Source organism: Populus trichocarpa, chromosome 12 (assembly GCF_000002775.5).
Source record: "Populus trichocarpa isolate Nisqually-1 chromosome 12, P.trichocarpa_v4.1, whole genome shotgun sequence".
Classification (NCBI taxonomy): Eukaryota; Viridiplantae; Streptophyta; class Magnoliopsida; order Malpighiales; family Salicaceae; genus Populus; species Populus trichocarpa.
The window spans coordinates 11,320,545-11,343,407 of NC_037296.2; the positions used below are offsets into that span (position 1 = coordinate 11,320,545).

Sequence of the window (22,863 nt, forward strand, 5' to 3'; positions counted from 1 at the left end):
AGTACCGTATTCCAAACTCTAACTCTATCCTTGATAGGGTTGGTATGATTCGGCAAAAGATTAGAATATGCTATAAAATAATTATCAAGTTATTTAGTTCATACCTACAAACAACCCTTATAAATCAGGGACGTCGATCAGAATTATTTAGTCATTTCAGAATTTTTTTCTATAAAATATGTATCAAGTTTGTTAGATTCTATGATTCTTCAGTGTTAATTAATGATGAGAAGTGAAATATTCTATGACACATCTTCACATTTCAGAATATTTTGGCTGTAAAATATGCACTAACATTAATTTTGTGATTCCTTAGTATTATTATTTATTAGTCATATTAAATGGAATATTCAATTATTATATTATAAAATCACTTTAATTTTCAGCCACTAAATGTTTACCTAATGTAAGAATCTCTGAACATTTCATTATGTGAGAAGTGAATTTACAACAAATATGCAACTCAGGCCAGCAAAGCAAAGCAAGAGTGAGATTGTTATGAAATTCTCATTAAATTTCATTATCGTTTCATATCAACTTCATGTTGTAACTCACTTGATTCGCACACAAGTCGGAGCCTAGAGATTCCGGATTCCAGTAACACTACCAAAAAATTATTAAATAATAACGAAATTACAAACATAATATTTTTCAACAGTAATCTCTTATTATATGATAGCGATGGAATATATCTGTTCGTCATTTTCAACAAACTTACCAATGAAATATATTATGTTGTTAATTAGGGATGAAATCACTGACACAATATAATAATTAAAAAATTAAAAATATTTTATTAGTGATTTTGTCGTTAATATGACACGTCATTATTTTCTAATAGATTTATTGTTGGTACAAGAGCCCTATTCTCCCCTCTTTCTCCTTCTTCTTCTTTTTCTTTTTCTTGAACGGCAAATCAAAACAGCAACTCCTCCCTCCTATTTTGCCATAAATCTAGGCCTCATCATCACGAATTCGTCCACTCAACAATATGTAGTGTCAGCATCACTGTCATGATACCATTTTTTTTCTAAATATTCCCTACATGAAATAAGCAAACCTACTCATTTATGTTCTAAGATAATGTATTAATTTGATATGGAGTATTTGTATTATAGTTTGCATGTATATTTAAATGTTACACAACCTTTTCATATAGAATTGAAGTTTGATTTGTATGTTAGGGTTTGTTTGTGATTTGAAAAAATTTGAATTTGTTTATAATTTGATGAAATTAAATTTGAATATGATTTTGTAACTTAATTAGGTCTATTATTATGAAATAAATTATGAGTTGTTTAATGAGTAACAATCATGTTTTGTCAATTTTATTGTTATGTTGTAAATTTTAGGGAAGTTGATTTTTTATGAAATTGATAACAATTAAATGATAATAATTTAGATTGAATAAATTTGAATTAAAAAAATAATAGATAATTAGTTGTGTACCAATTAAATATTGTCAATTTGATTTATTTAGTTAATATTTTGACACGATGCATACAGAAGCTAAAGACAACAAACACACACAAAATACAAAAATTTAATCTGTAAGAGCTGCAAATATGAACTCCAAATTCATATTTTTATTCTATAAAATATAATAATGATAAAATCTATCTTTTTAAGAGCTTTACAAAGTTTTAAATAGGCTAGAAACCCTACCTCAACTAAAAAACAAAAACTAAAATCCGAGAATACCAAGGAAACAACCATAAAAATCGAAACAATGCATGAAATCAAAAAATAACAAGGGAAATAACAACTCAACCAAAACCGGGGGCTCTGACAAGATTTTCGATATCTCAAGATCCGATGATCCGCATAGTGACATCGTTGCTACTATAAGGAAGATGACTTCCGAAAACTCCTGTAATATTTTTAACTTTATTTAATGGTCGGATCAAAAATTATAGCTTTTTTTAAGCCATCATTCTAGTTTGGCGTGATTAGACATCTTTTTGAGCCAAAATCTGTTTCATTAGTCTATAAATATATCTATTAGATCATTCACATAATTTGTTTGGGATAGTTCATTATTTTATTGTAGTAGATCCACTACTCATTATCTCATACTCAACTATATCACCTAATTACAGGAAGCCCAAATTCAAATACAAAACAATTGATGAATATATAGATTGAGTTGCAAGGCTAGCGGTAAAAGAAAAGAAAATGATGAACATGGAATTTAAAGGAGTTGCTATGCTAGACAAACATGTTTTGGATTAAAAAAAAAAGAGAAATTAACATTTAAGTTCTTTTTGTTTTTCTTAAACACAAAAATGATGGGTTTAAAATTTGTCCTTTGTAAATGAAAACCGACTAATAAGCTTTAACAGGAGAAGTCCATTCTAGAGACTTTGGCAAATTTATATGGAAGGCTTAGACGTTCTTTCAAAAAGAAGAGATTTCTCAATCAAATATAAGTTTGTCATATGATCATGTCTCAAGATAAGGATCCAGATGTGAAATTCTGAAGCAAATAATTCATCATTTCAGCTTTGAAAAGTATTATTTAAAGCTGTATGTACATTCAGCCACGTAGACTATGTTCTTGCCTCTCACTCCCCCTAAATTCAAAGCTGTACATTCAACCACGTAAACACATTATCTTGTCTTTGAATAATTTTTTCTTATATTCCTTTTCCACCATTGGATTGTTCTTAATTAACTAGCTAGTTCAAATAATCACCACTTTATCAAGAGTTATATAAAGAAAACACTTTTTAAGAAGATTTGTTTTCTAGAGGTTATTTACATAAAACACTTGTCAAATCTCGATTTTCTAATTCAATTTTGTTCCCCAAACTTTGATTTAAAACTTGACAAGCCCCTATCTTTTTTATGGTTAGATATAGTTACAAAGACTAGATAGGTGGCACATGCTACACCGTGGGTCGGTTCAAATTTTCTCAATGCAAGAAAATAATATTCAAAACGATAATAATCAGAGACAAATCGAATTAAATTTACCAAAGTATCACTGATTTGATATAATACTGAAACAACCCGTAAAAAGATAAGCGAAAATAAATTATAAAGTTCAAGATCACCTAATAACCTAATATCAAAGATGAAAAAAAACTTCAAAAAATATAATGTCGAAGAAGCAAACCCGAGTCAACTCGACCTATAAACCGACAACCTGTGATATGAGATCGGTATAAAAAAAATCAAAAGAAGTACCAAGCAAAAAAAAACAAAGTTCAACAAAAAAAACTTCAAAAAAAATACTTGAAACAACCCGTAAAAAGATAAGTGAAAAGAAATTATAAAGTTCAAAACCTAATAACCTAATATCAAAGATGAAAAAACAATTCAAAAAATATAATGTCGAAGAAGCAAACCCGAGTCAACTTGGCCTATTAAATTGACAACTTGCAATATAAGATCAGTATAAAAAAAAATCAAAAGAAGTACAAAGCAAAAATAACAAAGTTCAACAAAAAAAAACTTCAAGAAAAATACTTGAGATAACTCGGGTTAACTTTACCGACCATCTATTATAATAACCAAATAGAAAGAAAAGGGAAAAAATAACAAAGCTCAAGGGCAAATTATTCCATGCAAAATGATGAAATTGAAAAAAAAAACTTATAAACAAATCAAGGAAAAAAATTAGACTTCCAAAAAAAGCACTTAGTAAGAAATTGCAATATAACCCGGGTTAACTTTACCACCTCGCACTCAGAATAACTCATCTCGCGCTGACACGTGTATTTGTTTTTAAATAATATTTAATAAAACATACTCAAGGGTCAATAATTAATATTTATGAAAAAACCATGATGCAAATATGAAAATACACGCGGGGTGATGACGCGTCTACACGTGTGTGGCACGTGTAGGCCTACTTTATCAATTTATTAATATTATATTAATACAAATTACTAAAAAGGCTCTAAAGGCATACGAATATTATGAAAAAACCATGATGCAAATATGAAAATATCCAACCTTTAATTTTTCGAAGTTAAAGGGCAAACATGAAATTTTATTGTATATAAAATATGCAAAGAATAACAACTCCTTCAAATACCAATATTTTTTAGATCTGAAAAGCACAAACATTATTTAACTATGCAAATAAACATGCAAAGATGTAAAAGCTCTTAGTTAGAGGCCAATTCTTTGAGCTCCCAAGAGCAATATAGTATTTTTAATATATATAAAATACACAAAACGACAACTTTGCGCTTGATTAATTCTCTAATAACATTGGAATCCTATGAAAAATATGATTTTTCTTCTAATGCAAAGGCAATTGTTAAGACTAATGAAAAGTATTACACTGTTTGAATCAACAGTAAATCTCATCACAACACACATAGCTTTTTTTAGTTTTTTTTTTTTTTTGTTAATGAAAACAAACGACCTTTTCTCCAAATCTTCCCTGACAAGGACCTAAGGCAAGCAAGGAAGAAAAAACATGAAAATCTATTTTTATTTACTGCTTTGCATCGATCATCATGTCAAGAATATATAGCTAGGTAATCCATTAATCTATGTTTTAGGTATAACAAAAAGGCAAACACTAGATGCGGCCATGTCCCACTCTCCCGTGATTGGCTCTATTGGGGCCACATGCCAATCCATGATTGGCTTATGGCACGTACGTGTGGGTAGCACTCATAGAAAATGATACATGATTTTCTCTCAAGTAAACTTCATCCACATGAATGACAAAAGCTAGGTTGCTAAAATTATGGGAGAGATTTTTAGGGTCGGTCGGCAATGGTTGATGCTTTGCATTGTTGAGATGCATCAATCCAGGTAAGAAAATTTTGAACATGGGAGCAGACAACGCTTGGGCCCTTGCAAGTTCTTTGGGGACAATTTTCTTACAAAGTTGTTTTAGTCCTAGATAACTTGTGGTATATACTATGTTTTTTACGTATTAATTATAATTTAGGATTAGTACTTTACCAAAGAAAAATTTGATTGAAATGGCCTTCCAATTAAACCTTCATTACTTTACACTTTTTCGGGAGCATGCCATGAAGGAGAGAATGAACCCAAAGGGAGGCAAGATCACATGATAACAAAATCTAAAATAACTCCGGACACCCCACGTAAATCAAAAAAAAAAAATCTAAAATAACTCATGGTTTCACTGCTGTGAACATATTCATATATATTTCATTGTAGATTCTTATAGTGAAATTATTATTTTTCCCTTAACAATTCAAGTATTATAGCATGTTTTAAAAGGTAATATGATTTTTTCAGCATGATATATTTGCTATTACAAGATTAAATGGGGATATAAGAGTCTTTTAACCTTTGATTTGCATAGTATAATACTTAAAAATACACTCAAAAGTTGAGTTTCCTTAACTATAAGGGCAGGGCATATTCACTTTTTTCTTTTTCTTAGCATACTATAGTTACTAAAGTGCCCTTTGAGTCAAATAATCTATAGCTAAGATTGAAGGGTTTTTTGGTCTTTTTGTGTGGGGTTAGGGATACTTTGGCATTTGCATAAATTAAATTAAAAAAACAGAGAAAAGTTATTGGTGCGTGCATCACACGCGCTAGTGTTTGGAAGACGCCTACATCGTTTGAGCGGAGCGTGCAACGCCTCCAGATAACCAAATACCATATTTCAGGGCGGCGTTATATGTGTCTCGTTGTCCTCTTCATAGTAGTAAGGTGTATGTAACCGCCCATACACAGTGGAGCTCCGATAATTTTTTCTTTTCCCCTTCTTTTCTCTCTCTTCAACTTTGAAAAACATGTTGCCCTTGCAAAAAATTAAAAGAGTTTTGCCCTTCAATTCAAAATTTTAGGTTATCCTCTTTTCTTTTTTTTTTTCCAGATGAGATCTTTATTCTCATAATTGTTATTTTTCATCCTTAAATTTTTTATTTCATCATTCGACATTTGATTTATTGGAATTTGATCTCCTTAATTAGTTTTTCCCATTGTGTTTAGACCCCACCCAGGAGTTAATCCAGGACAAGCACTAGGTTACAGGTCGAGTGAGTTGATTCGAGTTAACTTAAGTCAGCTAAATATTTTGTTTTATAAAAAAATAAAAATGATATTATTTTTTTTTTTTTAAAAGGAAAATAGTTACCAAGTTTTGACTGGATTTTTCCCCAGTTATCCGGGACATGGGTCAACCTGGGTTTTTTACTGTCTTACACTAGATCAATTATCCCTTAATTTCTTTTGAAACCGGACCCGGTCTAAACCCAGGGTTATCTAGGTCACAAGTCAACCTATCAGGTCGAGCTGAGTTTTAAAATATTAGCTTTCTAGATGCATTGCTTCTAGTTTAGTTTAGTCACTAACTAAGATCATGGATTTGAAAAGTTAATGTGAGTTGACATCGTCTTATTTTCCGATTACATCCTTCAAAGTTGTTCGTTTTGAAAAATAATTTTTGTTATTTTCTTCAATTTTCTTTTCAATCAAGTTATTTTCATCTTATGATCCAGGTGGATCCTGATTGTCTGGGTTTTTTTTAGGTAACTTTTTTTATTCTTTTTTTATTTTGTCCTTTAAAGTTCGATTCTTTTTAAAATTAAACTTCTTCATTTTCCCTATTTTTTTTTCTATTGGATTATCTCATTCACATGATACTACTCGGGAGTTTTAGCAACCTCACTCGGTTTTGCTGTTGTTTTGTTTTTTAGGACTTTTTTTTCATTGATTTTTTTTTTCAATTTTATCCTTCTACATTTTGATTCTTGAGGATTGACAATTGTTATCTTTTTCAATTCTCTTTCTATGTTGTTGAGTAGTGGATTTTTTTTTTGTTCTTTAAAATACATTAACATTGCTTTTTTATGCTGAAAAAAATCAGTCTGGCCCATGACGAAGCACTAGCCAACTACCTAGGTATCATTTGAAATTGCGTTACAAATAGAATTTCACCAAAATTCAATTAGTTTTCTCTTAAAATTAATTTTTTATATATGTTTTTTTTATAGTTTTGATACGTTGATATCAAAAATAATTTTTAAAAAATTAAATAATATTATTTTAATATATTTCTAAACAAAATATATTTTAAAAATTAATTTCTACTGTTATCTCAACCAGTACCATAATAGTTTGAAACTAAAACAGAAGAGCTTCAGTATCTCTCGTAATATTGATGAGAAATGTAAGCAGCATATGCATGGAACCAATGGGGGCCCTAGTGCATAGCCAGTTCACAACTCCATTGTTGTGGAGTCAACCTCAATACTCTCTTTTAGTACACTAATCATCCAACAGTGACTATCATTTTCTCAAAGTGAAGGATTGAAAAAATTGGCCACGGAGACCAAAAGGAAAAGTGAATAACACGGCATTGTACAGGAAAAGGCACTCTCGTCTGAAATCCTTGGCCCTTTTTTCACGATAAAAATTCAATGTATTTCTCAATATTGCATGCAATTATCCCTAGATTTTCTAGGTTCACACGTGAATTCTACATGCACATCAATTCTGTCGGGTAAGTCAATAAGTTTGAATTCAAATGCTCAAGTTAAAAGCAAAATGATAGTGAGCAGTAGCCCATCTCTCCATGGATTTGGACTTTGATCTTTCAGTGAATTTTACACAAAAATCAGTCACTTCTAATGTGAATGCTGCCCAAATCAGTCACTGCTACTAGAATGATAGCTTACCAATCCCAGCGTCTCTCTCTCTCTCTCTCTCTCTCTCTCTCTCTCTCGCTCTCTCCCTAGGTAGTGGGTCGGTTTGGTGCTTTGAGAAAGTAGCTTGCTTAAGTCTCATCTAATAAAATTATTGCAAATACAAAACACAGTATGTTCCTGTGGTTACTCTCGTATGAATTTCTTCTTTGTGCTACTAAATTCTGGGTAGTTTGTTGCTTTGTAATTACAACCTTCATTTATGACAAATGAGACCTCTTTCATTTCCTTGTGAAGGAAGAGAAATTTGAATTCTATGAGAGCACAACTAATCTATGAATCCTGTACTGTTACAGGTTCTTACAGTCTTTCCATGACTAATTAATCATTGGCAAGATGTAAATAAATAAATAATTGGCATGAAACATAGACTATCTACTTGGGACTATGCCTTTCATGAATCATCTTGTGGTTCACAATGTTTACCATCTTCTATGTTTTCTTGACTTGACAATTCTCCTCGCATCAAGCAACATGGACAATAACTTGTCTCTCTTAATATGGGAATTAAGGCGCGTTAATGTCTGATCAAGGCATGATTAATTCCTTAAAAAAAAGTCATATGATAGGCTAATTGTGGGTGTGTCAGATCCAACCAACCACGCAGCCATCTAAATTAAGGAAAAAAATACAGTCCAAAACTATTTATAAGTCAATTTCACCACTTGAATGGATTTTTCTCTGATGTAATAAATGATTCTTTATGTGATAAAAATGAAAATGAAGTCAAAAACATAGCAAATAGTATCTGCAGGAAATAACCATCTTTGAAAAGAAAAGCATGGTCAGCAGCAAGGACAGACAGCAATGAGAACAGAAATAAAAACAAAAACAAAAACACATGATGATATATAATTATGGTGCATTTCGACAAGCACAATGCTTCACCGTTAACTTTGAGGAAGGAGAAAGAGACAAAATAATGGTATTCCATACCCACAATCACAAAGCTTAAAGAATATGCTACTCCAGTGACCACCCTTAAGAGGTTGTCTCAACCAATTATTTCAGTGATGCAGTCCGTAGAGTTGTGTGATTTTTTTGTGAAATATGTCAAGCATTAATCGGTCATGACCCCCGACATAAACTAATCCTTTCTTTGATCACCAGAACATTCCAACTTCTTGCTTATTTTTTTAGTAAGAGTCTCTTTGTAGTTTGTGGTCTCTAGGCTAAACTGCTTCTCTTGATCGCTGTCCACTATTCCAAGGCACCACCACCCCCATGAAGGAAACATTGCGATACCTTGCAGGCATTGCAGGCCCGAGTGGTTATGGCTCAAATTCAACTGCCGAGCAAGTTATTCAAGATTATGCTTGCTCGGGCCCTCCCCATTTAACTGCCATCATCACTGGTTAGTTTCCAGATTTTATCTCTGACCACCAAGATACATATACACACAGACAACTTTATTTTGATGGAAACTACCTACATTTCATCTTTTCACCATCTTCTGCTGATCATAGCATGGATGTATCAAAATATGGTCATGTCCTAGATTTTCTTCCCTTGTTTTTTCGTTTTCTTGGAGGGAATTTTAGCCTTCGAGATTGATCGTTTTTTCCCTTCCATCATCTTCCTTTACTCTTTCCTTATTCCTCATACCACCTTCATTTCTTTACTTTTCTTTTCCTCCTTATTTTCTCTTTAAGTGAGCATTGAAGAGTTTCTTGTTATGTCTTACAAGCGTGATCAGATACACAAGGGTTTAAACTTCAATCCCTTTCTCTCACACTCTGCTTCCAAAGGTTGATCAAAATGGTTCATTACTGATTCATACCACACCAAGCTACCATTTCTTTCTCTCTTTTTTCTTTGCCCTTCAATATATTGATATCTTCCATGTTTTCCTGTAGTTCTGAGTAGTCTAAGCACAAGAGAGCATAGTTTTTGCATTATTCTCCCTACAATCAGTATATTCTGCAGAGATTATTTAATTAGTGGCCCTTTTGGCTGGTGCAAGATATGGTTTTGTCTCTTTCGAATCATATTATTTACATATTCCCTGATTGGTTCGAAACTCGATCACTTCTTTCCATTATACATGCATCGTTTTTCACCTGCTTGTTTTTAGTTAAATTTCTCTACTCTTACTAAAAAAGTGTATCCACATATTCTCACGTACTATCTATCTATTCTCAACTTGTACAAGTATGAATACATGTTAGTAACTTTTTATTTTTTCAAAAGGGGCTACGTCAGGTATTGGAGTTGAAACTGCAAGAGCACTAGCTAAGAAAGGTTTGAGAATAGTGATTCCTGCAAGAGACCTGAAAAAAGCTGATGAACTGAAGGAAGTGATACGAGAAGAGAGTCCAAAGGCAGAGATAGTTATATTTGAGACTGATATAAGCTCATTTGTTTCTGTAAGGAGATTTTGTTCTGGTTTTCTCGCTCTGGGACTACCCCTTAACATCCTCATGTGAGTATTCAGTAGCTCTCTCGTATTTTTGTGACCAACAAGTTCATGAAGACAAAGTAGTGGGAAATAGTTACTAAAATATCACTTTAATTGCAGAAATAATGCTGGCATATACTCTCAGAAATTGGAGTTCTCCGAAGACAAAATTGAGATGACATTCGCTACAAATTACTTGGGTAATTAAACTTTATTTTTTTATTTATTTTATTTATTTTATTTTTTTATTATCTTACTGTGTTTGATTTGAGTTTTAAAATAGAAAAAAATATATATATACAAAAATGATTGAAACATTTTTAATTAGATGGAGACAAAGTTATAAAATAAATATGTTTTTAGATAATTTTAAAGTAAATTTTTATATGATATATAGATAAATATATATCTTTATTATTTTTATCTTACATCGTATAATAAAAAAATAAGAATATTTTTTTTCTGTTTTTCAGAAAAGAAAAAAAAAACTTATCAAAACTTATCTTACATTCTCAGGAGGAAATGATGACAATATAAAACTCATGATTGCTTAGAGATAATGAAAAAGAAGATAAGACGCAGATTATGCTTAACTTTAGGGTTATGATAATACCTCCTCAAATAATAAATTAATAGTAATTAATAACAAATGGTAAAAGTGGTGTTATCCACCTTGATTACAGGTTTAAATGTAATTAGAGTTTTAAGGCTCTGCTTGTTTGCTGGGAAGTAATTTTTTTTTTTAAATGAATTCCAAGAAAGTAAATTATTTTCTGATGTTTGGCAGTGTAATGAAAAATAAATTGGAAAACACTTTCCAGTATTTGGTTATGTCATGGAAAATGAGCTGGAAAATAATTTATTAATATTTTATTTTTCTCAAGTTTATTAAAATAATGAGGAACAAATCTTACAAATTAAAAGTTGAATGAGAATGAAATTGAAAAAAAATATAATTTCATAAATTATCTCAAATAAAATAAATAATAATCAAAATAATAGAGATCAAATCTAAAAACTAAAAAAAATGAAAGATGAAGAAATTAAAATAATAATAATTAACATTTCATAAATTATTTCAAATAAAATAAGTAAGAATCAAAAGAATGATGACCAAATTTGATACATAAAAAATTTCAATAAAAAAATGATAAGGGAAAAGCAAATAACAATTATAAAAATGAGGACCAAATTAAGTTAATATAAAAATTAAATTTTAAGAGATGAAATTGAAAAATAAATATTCAAAACAAAATATATATAGCAATCAAAAGTTTGATGACCAAATTTGATATAATCAGCAAATAATATGACATTTCTAAATTTTTCATGACTTCCGGAAAGTGTTTTCCGCCCAAATTTTCCAGGAAAACACTTTTCTGGAAACCAAGCCAAATTTTCCTTTGACTGGAAAGTGTTTTCCGTTGACCAACTTTCCTAAAGGTAAACAAACACATGAAATTTTGGAAAATGGTTTTCCGGAAAGTGAATTTCGGAAAACAAACATAGCCTAAGTGGGATTAGTCATTAATTAGACAAAGAGATGTTGACAAAGGACCTAAATTAGGATGGCATCCATAAAATTATAGCCCTAGCATTGCTCGGGTCTGGTAGTTTTTTGGACTCGATGCCCAATATTTATCCTCAAACGGAAAGCGCCAACAGAGGTAACAAATAAATGTGGATCTCTTCAATTTCTTAGATTTTTTTTCCCTAAAGTAGAAGAAAGAACTAAAAATCAAGTAACCCAAGTTCACATTGTTCTAATGATTAAAAGTGTTGATGTGGAATTATATCGGTTAAAAAAATCATAGAGATTAAAATTAAGATGGCAATCAAATTCTGTAAATATCGCATCTTCATGCGACTTCCTTCTAATATAGTTATGTATTGTCATTAATATTACTACAATCTGGACGGGCATATTATGCAAAATTCTTCACCTTTTTTTTCACTCCAAATGTACATTCTATCATACAACGTATTTTAAAGTGAGCGCGATTGAATACTTCTTCCTGACTTTGTGGTTATCCTTACCAGTGAAATTCTGGCTAGTGATATCTCTTGCCTCTTTATGGACCTAAAAATCCATACTTATTTGGATATTCAAAATCGGGTAAGTAGTACTTTCCTATGATAACAAATAATGACCTTGTAATTATTCTCAAATAGTTACAATACATTAACTTTTCCACGTACAATAACATTAGATTTTTTGTTCGTTAATGCCTTCTGGTAGCTTTGGAAGTTTGATATTGGAATTGTCAATTACCTTAAGAAAGAATCGAGTATCGTATGCACTACCTTCTCATCCAGCCCAAACAAACACGAATTGCATGTTAAAACTACATGCAGCCATTACTTTTTAAGTCAGTACACCTTTTTTTACTGATAAATGGTAATTTTCTTTGCTGCAGATACACAAGCACACACATGTGTGCCATCAATAACTTCTATACAATTCTATATGAAAAACAAGAAGCATCAATTATCAATTTCTAAGTAGTTTTAGAAAAATTATCCAATTTATTAATCCAAATAATTAATGATAAGGAAGTATATTGGTGTTACCTTGAAATGAGGCATGTATCTTGGATTCATCGTAATTTCATGTGGTGTGTTTACAAATTCAGAGTCTTTTAGTTTTATAACATCTACCGCGAGCAAATAAATTGTGGTCAAAACTTTATCATTAAAATATCTACTAACAGTTTCTTCTAAATGTTGAAATCTTTCATGAACTTTTCTATTTGAAGAACCTAATGCTAATGTATATAGAAACATGTCCATCTTTTCAATAACACTCATCATTCTTAAAGCTTTTAACCCATATTGGCTTTCTAAATCAAAGCATAAAGTTTGAAATATCGATGCATTTATCTTAAACATGTTTACACATCATTTCTAATGTTCATGTAAAATTTCATTTAACCATTGTATTCTTATGTTGTATGAAACCATACAATATTCTTTTTATATATAATTATTATAGTACATTGAGAGAGCTCTGACCGTGTATAATACTAGTTTATGATGATCAAACTCTCTCCTTTAAAATGATTCACTTTCCTCATCATCAAAAGCATTTCCATCATCGTCGTTATCATCATCATCATTTGTATTCATAACCAATACCACTATCATTACTGTCACCACTATCATAATTAACATAATTAATAACATGATTCATTACACTATCATAATCTCTATAAAATAAAGCATTAAACCATTGGGCGTTCATATCTTCAAAGGGAGATAATTTCTTGTATTTATAAGTAGAATAAATTATACGAGACTATTAGTTATACAAAAAAAAAATAACTAACAAGAAATTAATTTATGATTTTTTGAAAAATTTTATTACAAATATGATAATAATTGAACATAATTATTCTAAAGTTGTGAGATGTATTTTTTTTAATTTTTTTAATAGCTCCAAAATTAAAAAAAAATAGAGATAATAAAAGGTTTGATAATGAACTAGATATTTAACTAATAATAAAATAGAAATAACATATACAACTATATATATATATATATATATATATATATATCTTCCTATAAGCATCAAGGTTTGTTTGACGTTATATGTAATACACAATCAGTTCTATAGAACATAACAAGATAAGTAGAGAATAATTTATCTCGATTGCTTTAGTTTCCCTGGTAATGTATTTTGCAGTAGTCCTTAATATTTTGGCTTTTTTTTCTATTGGTTTATTTTCAATATTATTAATTTTATGTTGTTATTTCAATATTACTTTTTATAAGTTTCATGACTACAACACATTGCACAACTAAGAGAATCCGAACATTTATAGTTTCAATTAATTATTAAAAGAAAACCTTACACCAACTAATTTCATATCAGATTGAACTCTTGATTGATTTCAAATCTTGCTAATGATAATGCCAACTTTGAATCTTTGGATTTGATCCTGCTAGCTAAAATTCAAGAAAAAACCATTTTGGACCTTTTTCCCCCTCTCTTGAGACCTTGGTTGCCTGCAAGGTATATGTTGTCTGCAAGGTGTATTAATTGCTATACTGGTATAAAATTTGAAACTTGAAATGTGTATTAATTATTGCATGATTTAAGCATTAAGCATTACATAAATAATGAATTTCATCATATTTTCTATTTGTAACAAAACAATCTCGAAAGTAGAATAAGATGTTACTCAAATTTCAAGGTCCCTATGTACAAGGAAGATAAAAATAAATACTGAAATTCTGAAATTTTAGAGCTTTAAACTATATAGGTATTGTATTCAATATCCAATTATCACTAGACAATACCTATCTTATTATGTTTTAAATGCAATATACCTACAAACTTGTATTTATTAAAATATAGTGGTTACTTTCACTTGCAGTACAGATATCTAACCATCAATAAGCAAACAAAAGGGATGCATTTGACTTGCATTATTCAATAACTGTAATGACAATGATAATTCAAAAAATAAAAAGTGTAACTTGTTTGTGTAGTTTAAAAGAGAATGTTTTGTGGCAAGCTTCAAACTAACTTTCAATTCTTCACTTATAAATATGAAATATTAGCTTTGAAAGTGAAATTGTAACTACTATTGCAATACAACATTTATACATGAATGAATGCATGAGTAAACATAGTTAAACATTAGTTGTTGAATCTGTCAAACTAACTTTCAAATGTTACTATTCTCACTTAAAGTTCTCATCCTCAAATACAATAACACTACAAGTTCTGTGATTCTAACCATTGGAATATTAGGTGAATAAGTTCCAATACACACATAATAGTAAGGTAATTACAAGTATGTTACAATAACTGAATTAAGCAAATTCATATTATAATGAACCCAATGAAATATTAGTTTAACGAATAAAGAAAAAACTAACGCAACAGCTACAACACATTCACGTTACAATGAGGTCATTGTGATTCACTTTAACCATGGCTCTCCTATCAAAAGTATTTAATAGATAACAATACCATGTTTTCATTCAAACTGTTTTTAAAACAGAAGAATTAACATTAAGATATGGTTCATAAACCATATTAAAAATAAATAAAAACCTCATATTATCAGCATAGTAAAGATATTATAATTATTTATTGCACAAATATAATAACCAACTGTCATAGTTAGAACACACATTACATAAGCATATAAAGAAATTATATATATAGAAACAACTCACATTATTCAATAACAGTCAATTGTAACATTATTTAAGGATAATACAATGATATAAGTAATTTAAAAGGATAAAACCTCATTTATAGGTCTAAGGCTTTGAATTTCTTTTAAACATTAATTTTAGTCAGGAGAACTATCTATCAATATCTCTCATTGGTGCCCACATCTCCCTCTTGCTTCTTAAACAGAAGAACTCAATAGAAAATATGTGTAATTCACTACCGAATTGAACTTCATCTATGGAGTGAAGCTCTTTCATCACCTCTTCAATACGACACCCCTTCTTATCCTTAGTAGTGGAGGTGCAAACACTATTTATCAAAACATTATCAACCAGTCGATCCAACACATAAAAATAATTGTGCTTTTATTCCTTTTTTTCCACCTTGAGGTGTAGAATGTTGTGTTGCTATTCTCTTGCCACTACTATGATTGTTGTTGTTGTTGTTTGCAACATTGAATTCAGCTACCATATAACTCACATCATCAATGAAATTAGAAATATCATCCTCCTCTGAATCATCACTTCATATCCAGATTTGCTCTTTGAGTTTTTACTTGTTACCATAAGATTTAACCAATTTATCAAACATATTTTTTTTCAACTTCAAAGTTCATCAATCGACAAAGAACTCCAAAACATTAAAAAAAGATGAAAAATTCATCTTTCCACCAAAAAAAAAAAAGATTAAGCCAGAGAGGAGGACACCTGTCTAAGTTTGATATCCATGTAAAATCAATGACTATATGGACATCTTTTCATAAAGGACGCAGACAGGTGTTGTTCTATATCTAAATCTAAAGGAGAAATCTAAGACAAGAAAGATAACCTAAAAAATTCTGAAGCTACAAGCATATATCCAAGCTAAAAAGCAACAAACATAATAGAACAACAAATCACACATGCAAGTCAATAACAAATTCATTCAAAATCACTGAAAAGCAATTTATATTTAATGCTTGCGTGAAACACAATTCCACTCACCAAAATTCAAAGGAAGATTTATAGATCTCTTAGAATTGTATCTTGAAGTAATTAAAGGTGAAATTTGGGAGATGATTTGCAGATCTACAATAGATCTAGCTTGAGTTGTTCTTGTGTCTCTCACGAGAAGAAGGAAGAAGAAGGTTATTTTAGTTTGTTAGGTTATCAATGGTAAAAAGAAAGAAAGATAAAGAAAAGTTATCACGTGAACCACAAGAACAAACTATTGTTGGATGCTTGCCAATAATTGATATTAGATCTCATTTATTGGTGGGTCCCATCAATTCTACAGTTATTTTTTTTACCAAATATTATAATAATTGTGATATAACAAAAACATCAAAAGTACTATAATAATAAACAAGCTTTAAAAGAATGTTTGAAAGTGTAATTATGATTATTTTTTAAAATATTTTTTATTTGAAAAAACATCAAAATAATATTTTTTTAAAAAATTCACTCCCAAACAGTGACTAAGAAGAAGATATGCTCTCTCTCGACTCTTTGAATTTGAATATTGAGACTAGCAATCAGATAAATTTATTTATTTTGAATAAATAAAAATGAGTTTTCAAAATAGTTAAAAAAATATATTTAATCTTGATCGATAGCATGAATTGATTGGAAAATATAAAAAAAAAATGAAAAAATAAAGAAGCAATAAAAAGAAGAAAGAAAATATGACATTTTTATTATAACAAGTGTTAGCAAGGTGGAAAAACAAAGTCTTTATCATCAAGTAAAACCTTGGGGCCATCTGCAGGACATTTTTTGTTGACAGAGTTGCTATTAGAGAAAATGATAGAAACAGCAGAGCAGACAGGCATCCAAGGAAGAATAATAAATCTTTCCTCTGCAATTCACAGCTGGGTGAGGAGAGATGCTTTTTGTTTCAGCAAAATGCTTTACCCAGGGAAGTAAGATCACTCTCCTTTTTCTTATTTTCAGTATATTAAATAAATAAATAATATGCATCTATCATTTGAGTGCGATGAGACAATAGAAAACTAAGGGGCAAGAGCTTGGGCCAAATAATTACATTTCAAGTAATAATGATAACATAAGAACAATAACAAGAGTTACCAAGGATCTAACAAAATCATAAGACATATAGAGGTCATTAACAACTTGCAGGCAAATCACAGAGGGGAGGGAGCAATCATAATGGAAGAAATTGTTGTTATGGGTTTAGGCAAAAACTAAGCTTGATATTTGGTTTTCATTTTTTGCAGTTATGATGGTACAAGTGCATATTCTCAATCAAAATTGGCTAATATATTGCATGTCAAGGAAATTGCCACAAAGCTCAAGGTATAAGTCACCCTGGTCTGCCCTGTTAATTAGAAGAATTTTATGATACTCACCTAGATACTTATAATATTATAAGAGAGAGATTACATATAAAGAAGAGGAAAGAAAAAAAAAAAGAGAAATGAGAAAATTAAAAAAAAAAACTAATATGAGAGAAAGTTCTTACTATTTTTTTGGGATCATGTATAATTTTTTATCTATTCTTTATGTCAATCTCTAAATATCTAGTAGTTAATAATAAAAATAATAATAGCTTTAGTTAATCTCATAAAAGTTGAATGCTTTGCAGGCAAGGAATGCAAGAGTGACAATGAATGCAGTACACCCAGGCATTGTAAAGACTGGAATAATGAGAGATAGTTATAAGGGCTTTATCACAGGTAGCCTGATTTAATTTTTCTCAGAAAACATTTTCTTTGATGAGAAAAACAATCTCAAAAATACAAAACTTTCATCAGCAGATTCCCTTTACTTGATTGCGTCCAAGTTACTAAAATCTACATCTCAGGTTTGTCCACACCTCCTTGTCATTTCCCCTGCCAAAAAGATTCATGTATAGACAGACAAACACTGAAGTTAGTAGTGCAAATGTGTTTTATGGTACATGAAATATGCTGAATTCCGTGCATGCAGGGTGCATCAACCACATGTTATGTTGCTTTGAGTCCACAAACAGAAGGTGTGAGTGGAAAATATTTTGCAGACTGTAATGAAATTAACTGCTCAGCTCTAGCAAATGACGGATTAGAGGCACGGAAACTTTGGATGCAGACCCATGCACTGCTGCAAAGATATCTGTATCCGCCACCAACACAGCATGTTCTTCTATGTGACTGAGAATACATATTTAGGAGTCATGTGTATTTACAAGTTAGAAGCTCTATTAATGTACGTATAACTTAATAAAGGGATTCATAAGAGCAGGGGCCAATAAAAAAGTGATGGATAATTTAAATTTGCATTTAGAATAAAGGGATGGTAATGCTACATTCTTGTAAAATAGGGTCAGGGTGAATATAAGATTGAGTTCAGTTTCTGAAATTAATAAAAGGGATTATTTCATTTCCACAAGTTTACAAGTTTGTATAATTCCATTTTATAGGAAACAAGAAATGCGAAAAAAAAGAGAGAGAGAGAGAGAGACTAAGGGAGCATTATAGTTGATGTATTGATTAGTTTTGTTCTTGTTATATCAAGCCAAGCTCTTTCTTTAATACATTGTGCTTTAAAAAAGAAGAAATCCAAAGATTAGATATCAACAAAAGGGACATAATCATGTTTGGACCCTTACATTTCATTCCTCCGTCATCAATTCAGATTACCAGAAAGCACAGCATAAATGCACTAGTGCAGCTGGCTTGGGCTCCTTGTTGAGGCCATCGTGTCTGATAAGTAGTACTCGATCTGCTGGAGAGAGTCTCCATTCGCTTTCAGTTAATTTTCCAAAATGTATAAAAAGGCCCCGTGCCACATATCAACTATCAAGCCAGAAAGAAACCTAGTCACAAACAATGATTAGCTGCACACAAACAAGTTGAAAAGACTGCCTCTACTTCTTCATTTCTTAGCCTGCCATAAATTCCAAATCAAGAAAATCCATCAGTCAAAGTTGTATAGCACAAATGTCAAAGAACTCAAATGTGAGTTGTAATAAATACATAATGTGCAAAAAATGCCTAAATTTAAGGATGAGAAAGGGAGAATGTCTTTGCAAGAGCAAGATAAGAAAGAAGAAAGTTCAAGGAATGATAGTGACAAACATGTGAGGAGGAATACTGGCTAGTGAAATCCAGTCCTGTTGTTTAAATCAATTTGAAAACCAATTTCTAGCCATTATTTTTTCAATTGTCATCCTCCACTAATTGCCTAGAGTTAAATTGCATGAAAAAAAAATTCTAAATATTATGCAGATGGTATTCGGTGGTGGGAAAGATATAGAACTTCCTATGCAATCAAAATGATGTTACCTTAAAACGTGGAGACTGACGAACAGATACAGGAGACATGATTGCTCGACTCCCTCTTCCACGGCCATGGCTACCTTTGGAATTTCTTATATGTTCATCTGGAGTTTTGCTTGTCTTCGTTGGAGATTCACTTGTGTCACTGGAGATTGAAAGAGCTGGAGCAGACACAGATACTGTTGCAGATTCTTGGTGAAGAGTTGTGGTTTGAGGCAAAAATCCTAATGCATTATGATTGAACACACAATAGTATAGTTTATGAGTGCCAAAAATTGCAATTAAACAGCAAAGATAAAAGCCTATTCATCAAACTTCTCTACTTTTGGCAGTTGTCCCAGAAGAGCAACTAGCATGTCATATGGAACCAACATTTATGTTTGTCTAAATATTGAACAAGTACATGGAAGATGTTGCACAAGGGAGAAAGAGAGTGCCTGTTATTCATAAAGTATCTTCTCCCAAGTATGCAGGTTAAAGGAACGCAACAATTAAAACTCTACCAAGTGATGCAGATTCTTCAAACTTCTCTCTCATTTTTCTGACAAATTTGAACAAGCCATTGGTTTTATTCAACTCGTGGATCAACTGTTTGGTGTCATTCAATTGTGGATCACAACCCAACACTGCAAATTAGGCAGAAAAGAAACTTTACATTTAATAAGAATGTATTCAAACAACAGATCATGAACAATTTAGCCCATATCAGAACTAGAATGGACAAGGACTTAGTTTAGTTGAAAATTGGAACTACTTGATAACCAAATGCATCCATTACTTACATGTGTACATATCATTTTCATGGCGAATGGTGAAAGAGCACTCCTCATCTTGATTTTTCAAATTGATGTTGTTGAGTGTGAATTTTACCCCTAAATATATCGAGAGTTCATAAGTACGGAATTTACAGAGGAAAAAAAGGAGAATGAGTATTAAAAATGCAATGGCTATGATTACCCTGGCCGCCTTCAATTTTGAAGCCAAGAACCCTATTGTACCATAACATTGCCTCTTGAATATCCCTTTTATGGTCAATGTCTTGGTGTTCTATTTCTTCAGATGTTGCCAAAGCTGCCAACAATGCCAAAAGGAAAAGGGCTGAGAGCAGAGACCAATAAGCAACTTAACCACATAATTTACATGCTCAAGAGATTGGAAAAGGCAAATCAAACAAAACTCAAATATGGTTTCATAGGCAACTGATGAAGAAACAAACATATGAAATATCACAGCTTGCTAGAATTTGAGGATGTCCAAACTAAAAATTAATAAACATCATGAATTCAGACTTAACAATTCCTTTTCCGATCAAATATAAGCCATGGTTATGTAGTCAGCTCACATGTTGCATTAAAACTAACCACCAATAGTTGAGTTCTACAGTCCTGATGCATCCTAATGGATGTTTGCATGAGTTTCATTAAGGCCCTGACATGTCAGAAATGTGAAAACACATCCAACAAATCTCAACCTTCCAAACCTTTGTTTCTATTTCAGTAGGAACCAAAATCTAACCCCACTCATGTTAAGAACCACGATTTAATCATCAATTTCACAGGCATAGTCTATGCTACAAAAATCTCTTTCCAAAAAAGTTAGTTAATGAAACAATAAAAAGGAAATGCACTGTTATGGTAATGGAGTTAGTGTCTGAACAATTAACAATCAGCTAACAAAGGAAAATAATAATACCAAGAGATAGTTGGGACATAATCGTTGCAAACTCATCCCTTCTAGCTCTTTGAACTAGAACACTTTTTTGAAGTTCATGTATTCTAGCTCTTGTAGCAGATATTGACTCCCTTGTTGCCATCTGCTTAGCCTCTTTCCGAGTTTTAACTGTAAGAGAACACAAATTAAAAAAAAAGAAGAAGAAGCAGCAAATGGACATCAGAAGAAGAAGAAGCAAATGGACATCAGTTTTAAAGCGTTGTATCTCACGAAAACAAAAATAAAAATTGAAGCAGAGAATGGATTTTTTTGGAGATAAAAACACAAATTTTCACTAACGGTTCTCTTCTCTTTTCCAGCATTCTTATTAACAAACCAAGAGTCCCAATTTAAAAATAAAAAAAAATAAAAATGTCCTTGCTTCCCTTCTTCAGCTAATTTTGTGTCAGACGAAATATGAAAACCATAGCATTTCATCTTCCAAATAGCATATATTTGTTTCTTCTAAACATTTTGTGCCACTAGTTTATATCATTTCTTAAGTTAAGGGTTTCCAAAATAGCATGGTAATTTATGAACTCAAGCATACAAATGGTAAATAAAACAAAACGTCAAAATAGATGATTGGGAAGTGGGAGTAAGTTATTTCTTTGCAACTTTAGGCTTCCAGAAGGAAATAAAAATTAAAGTACAGCCTGATTAAGAGTTACTCAAATACACAAATTCAGCACAAGGGAATGAATTTGTTCTGTCTTCCATTAGAGGTTAATGCTAACACCAGTAAAATCAACTAGAAAAACACAATAGCGCTAACTGCAAACAAACAATACAGCCCTCCCAGAACATAAAGTTTCCATCGAAAATGGTAATGACGGCTGCATGTTTAAAGCATTCGGTATTTGATTTTTTTAGTCACAAACTTAAATCATAGTAGCATTTAAAAGTAGCAATGCACATTCACAATCAATCAATTAATTAATTAAGTAATTAGCACTCGTATTTAAATTGCCTGAAACACACAAATTAAGATTTCACGTCCAGATTACCAACCAGACACTTCAAAAGATCAAATATTGAAATGTTAAAAAAAGGTTTTTAACATCACAGAAAATGCCAGCATAAATTCACTGAAAATTGGTAAGAGAGAAAGAGAGACAAACCTGCCAGAACTTTAACAAATTCATCATCAGCTTCTCTCAAGCTAGATTTCAACCTCCCTGACTTCCCTGCAAAAAGAAGAAAAAGAATCACACGATTTTGAAAACCCTATTTCGATCCCCATACAAAACAAAACAGCTTAACTTCCGGAACTAACTACACAGCAACAAAGGCTAACTAGAGTAAAGTGAAGAATTCAGCAATGCCACTCTTTCTCTGACCTTGATTTTGCATAGTTTCTTCTACTATGGCTTTGATGGAATCCAGAGAGTTGCAAAACGACGCCATGAAGGAGTCCACTTTATGGAGTTGGATTTTGGCATCTCTGTCGCAGATCAACCGCATACACTCCATTTGAGTCCGTACAGTCTCCGTTGCTTTCCTCTGCATTCTCTTGGGCTGGGGTTATGACTTTTCTAAGCGGTCATTTTGATTTTCCAATTTTTTCTTTTCTTTTCTCGCATACTTGTTTTGCCTTTTCCCGGACTGAGCGGGAGGGAGCCATTTCACTAATGATTGTTTTTGTGCTACGGGCTACGGG

The 22,863-nt window shown here is 31.3% G+C and overlaps 2 protein-coding genes across 6 annotated transcripts; one reads left to right on the forward strand and one right to left on the reverse strand.

The window, feature by feature from the left end:
- Positions 1 to 8,467: 8,467 nt before the first annotated feature.
- On the forward strand, positions 8,468 to 18,603 carry LOC7458067 (short-chain dehydrogenase TIC 32 B, chloroplastic). Of its 3 annotated transcripts, none has more exons than XM_024581767.2 (8): positions 8,488 to 9,006; positions 9,843 to 10,074; positions 10,171 to 10,250; positions 16,985 to 17,138; positions 17,454 to 17,532; positions 17,822 to 17,912; positions 17,991 to 18,040; positions 18,166 to 18,603. In XM_024581767.2, the coding sequence occupies exons 1-8, from the start codon at positions 8,877 to 8,879 to the stop codon at positions 18,367 to 18,369; spliced, it is 1,020 nt and encodes a 339-aa protein (XP_024437535.1). In that variant the 5' UTR covers positions 8,488 to 8,876; the 3' UTR covers positions 18,370 to 18,603. The 3 variants fall into 3 exon arrangements, with proteins under 3 accessions (XP_024437537.1, XP_024437535.1, XP_024437536.1); XM_024581768.2 differs by having other exon boundaries at positions 8,496 to 9,006; positions 17,994 to 18,040; XM_024581769.2 differs by lacking the exon at positions 17,991 to 18,040 and having other exon boundaries at positions 8,468 to 9,006.
- LOC7484423 (kinetochore protein SPC25 homolog) lies at positions 17,768 to 22,844 on the reverse strand. 3 transcript variants are annotated; one of them, XR_002976896.2, is made up of 9 exons: positions 22,544 to 22,844; positions 22,325 to 22,390; positions 21,186 to 21,332; positions 20,451 to 20,564; positions 20,276 to 20,365; positions 19,997 to 20,119; positions 19,500 to 19,717; positions 18,824 to 19,101; positions 17,768 to 18,068 (listed from the first exon to the last, which is right to left on the reverse strand). XR_002976896.2 is itself a non-coding variant. In XM_002318645.4 (8 exons), the coding sequence occupies exons 1-8, from the start codon at positions 22,710 to 22,712 to the stop codon at positions 19,090 to 19,092; spliced, it is 939 nt and encodes a 312-aa protein (XP_002318681.2). In that variant the 5' UTR covers positions 22,713 to 22,844; the 3' UTR covers positions 18,677 to 19,089. The 3 variants fall into 3 exon arrangements, 1 of the variants encoding a protein (XP_002318681.2); XR_002976897.2 differs by having other exon boundaries at positions 17,768 to 18,365; XM_002318645.4 differs by lacking the exon at positions 17,768 to 18,068 and having other exon boundaries at positions 18,677 to 19,101.
- Positions 22,845 to 22,863: the final 19 nt, after the last annotated feature.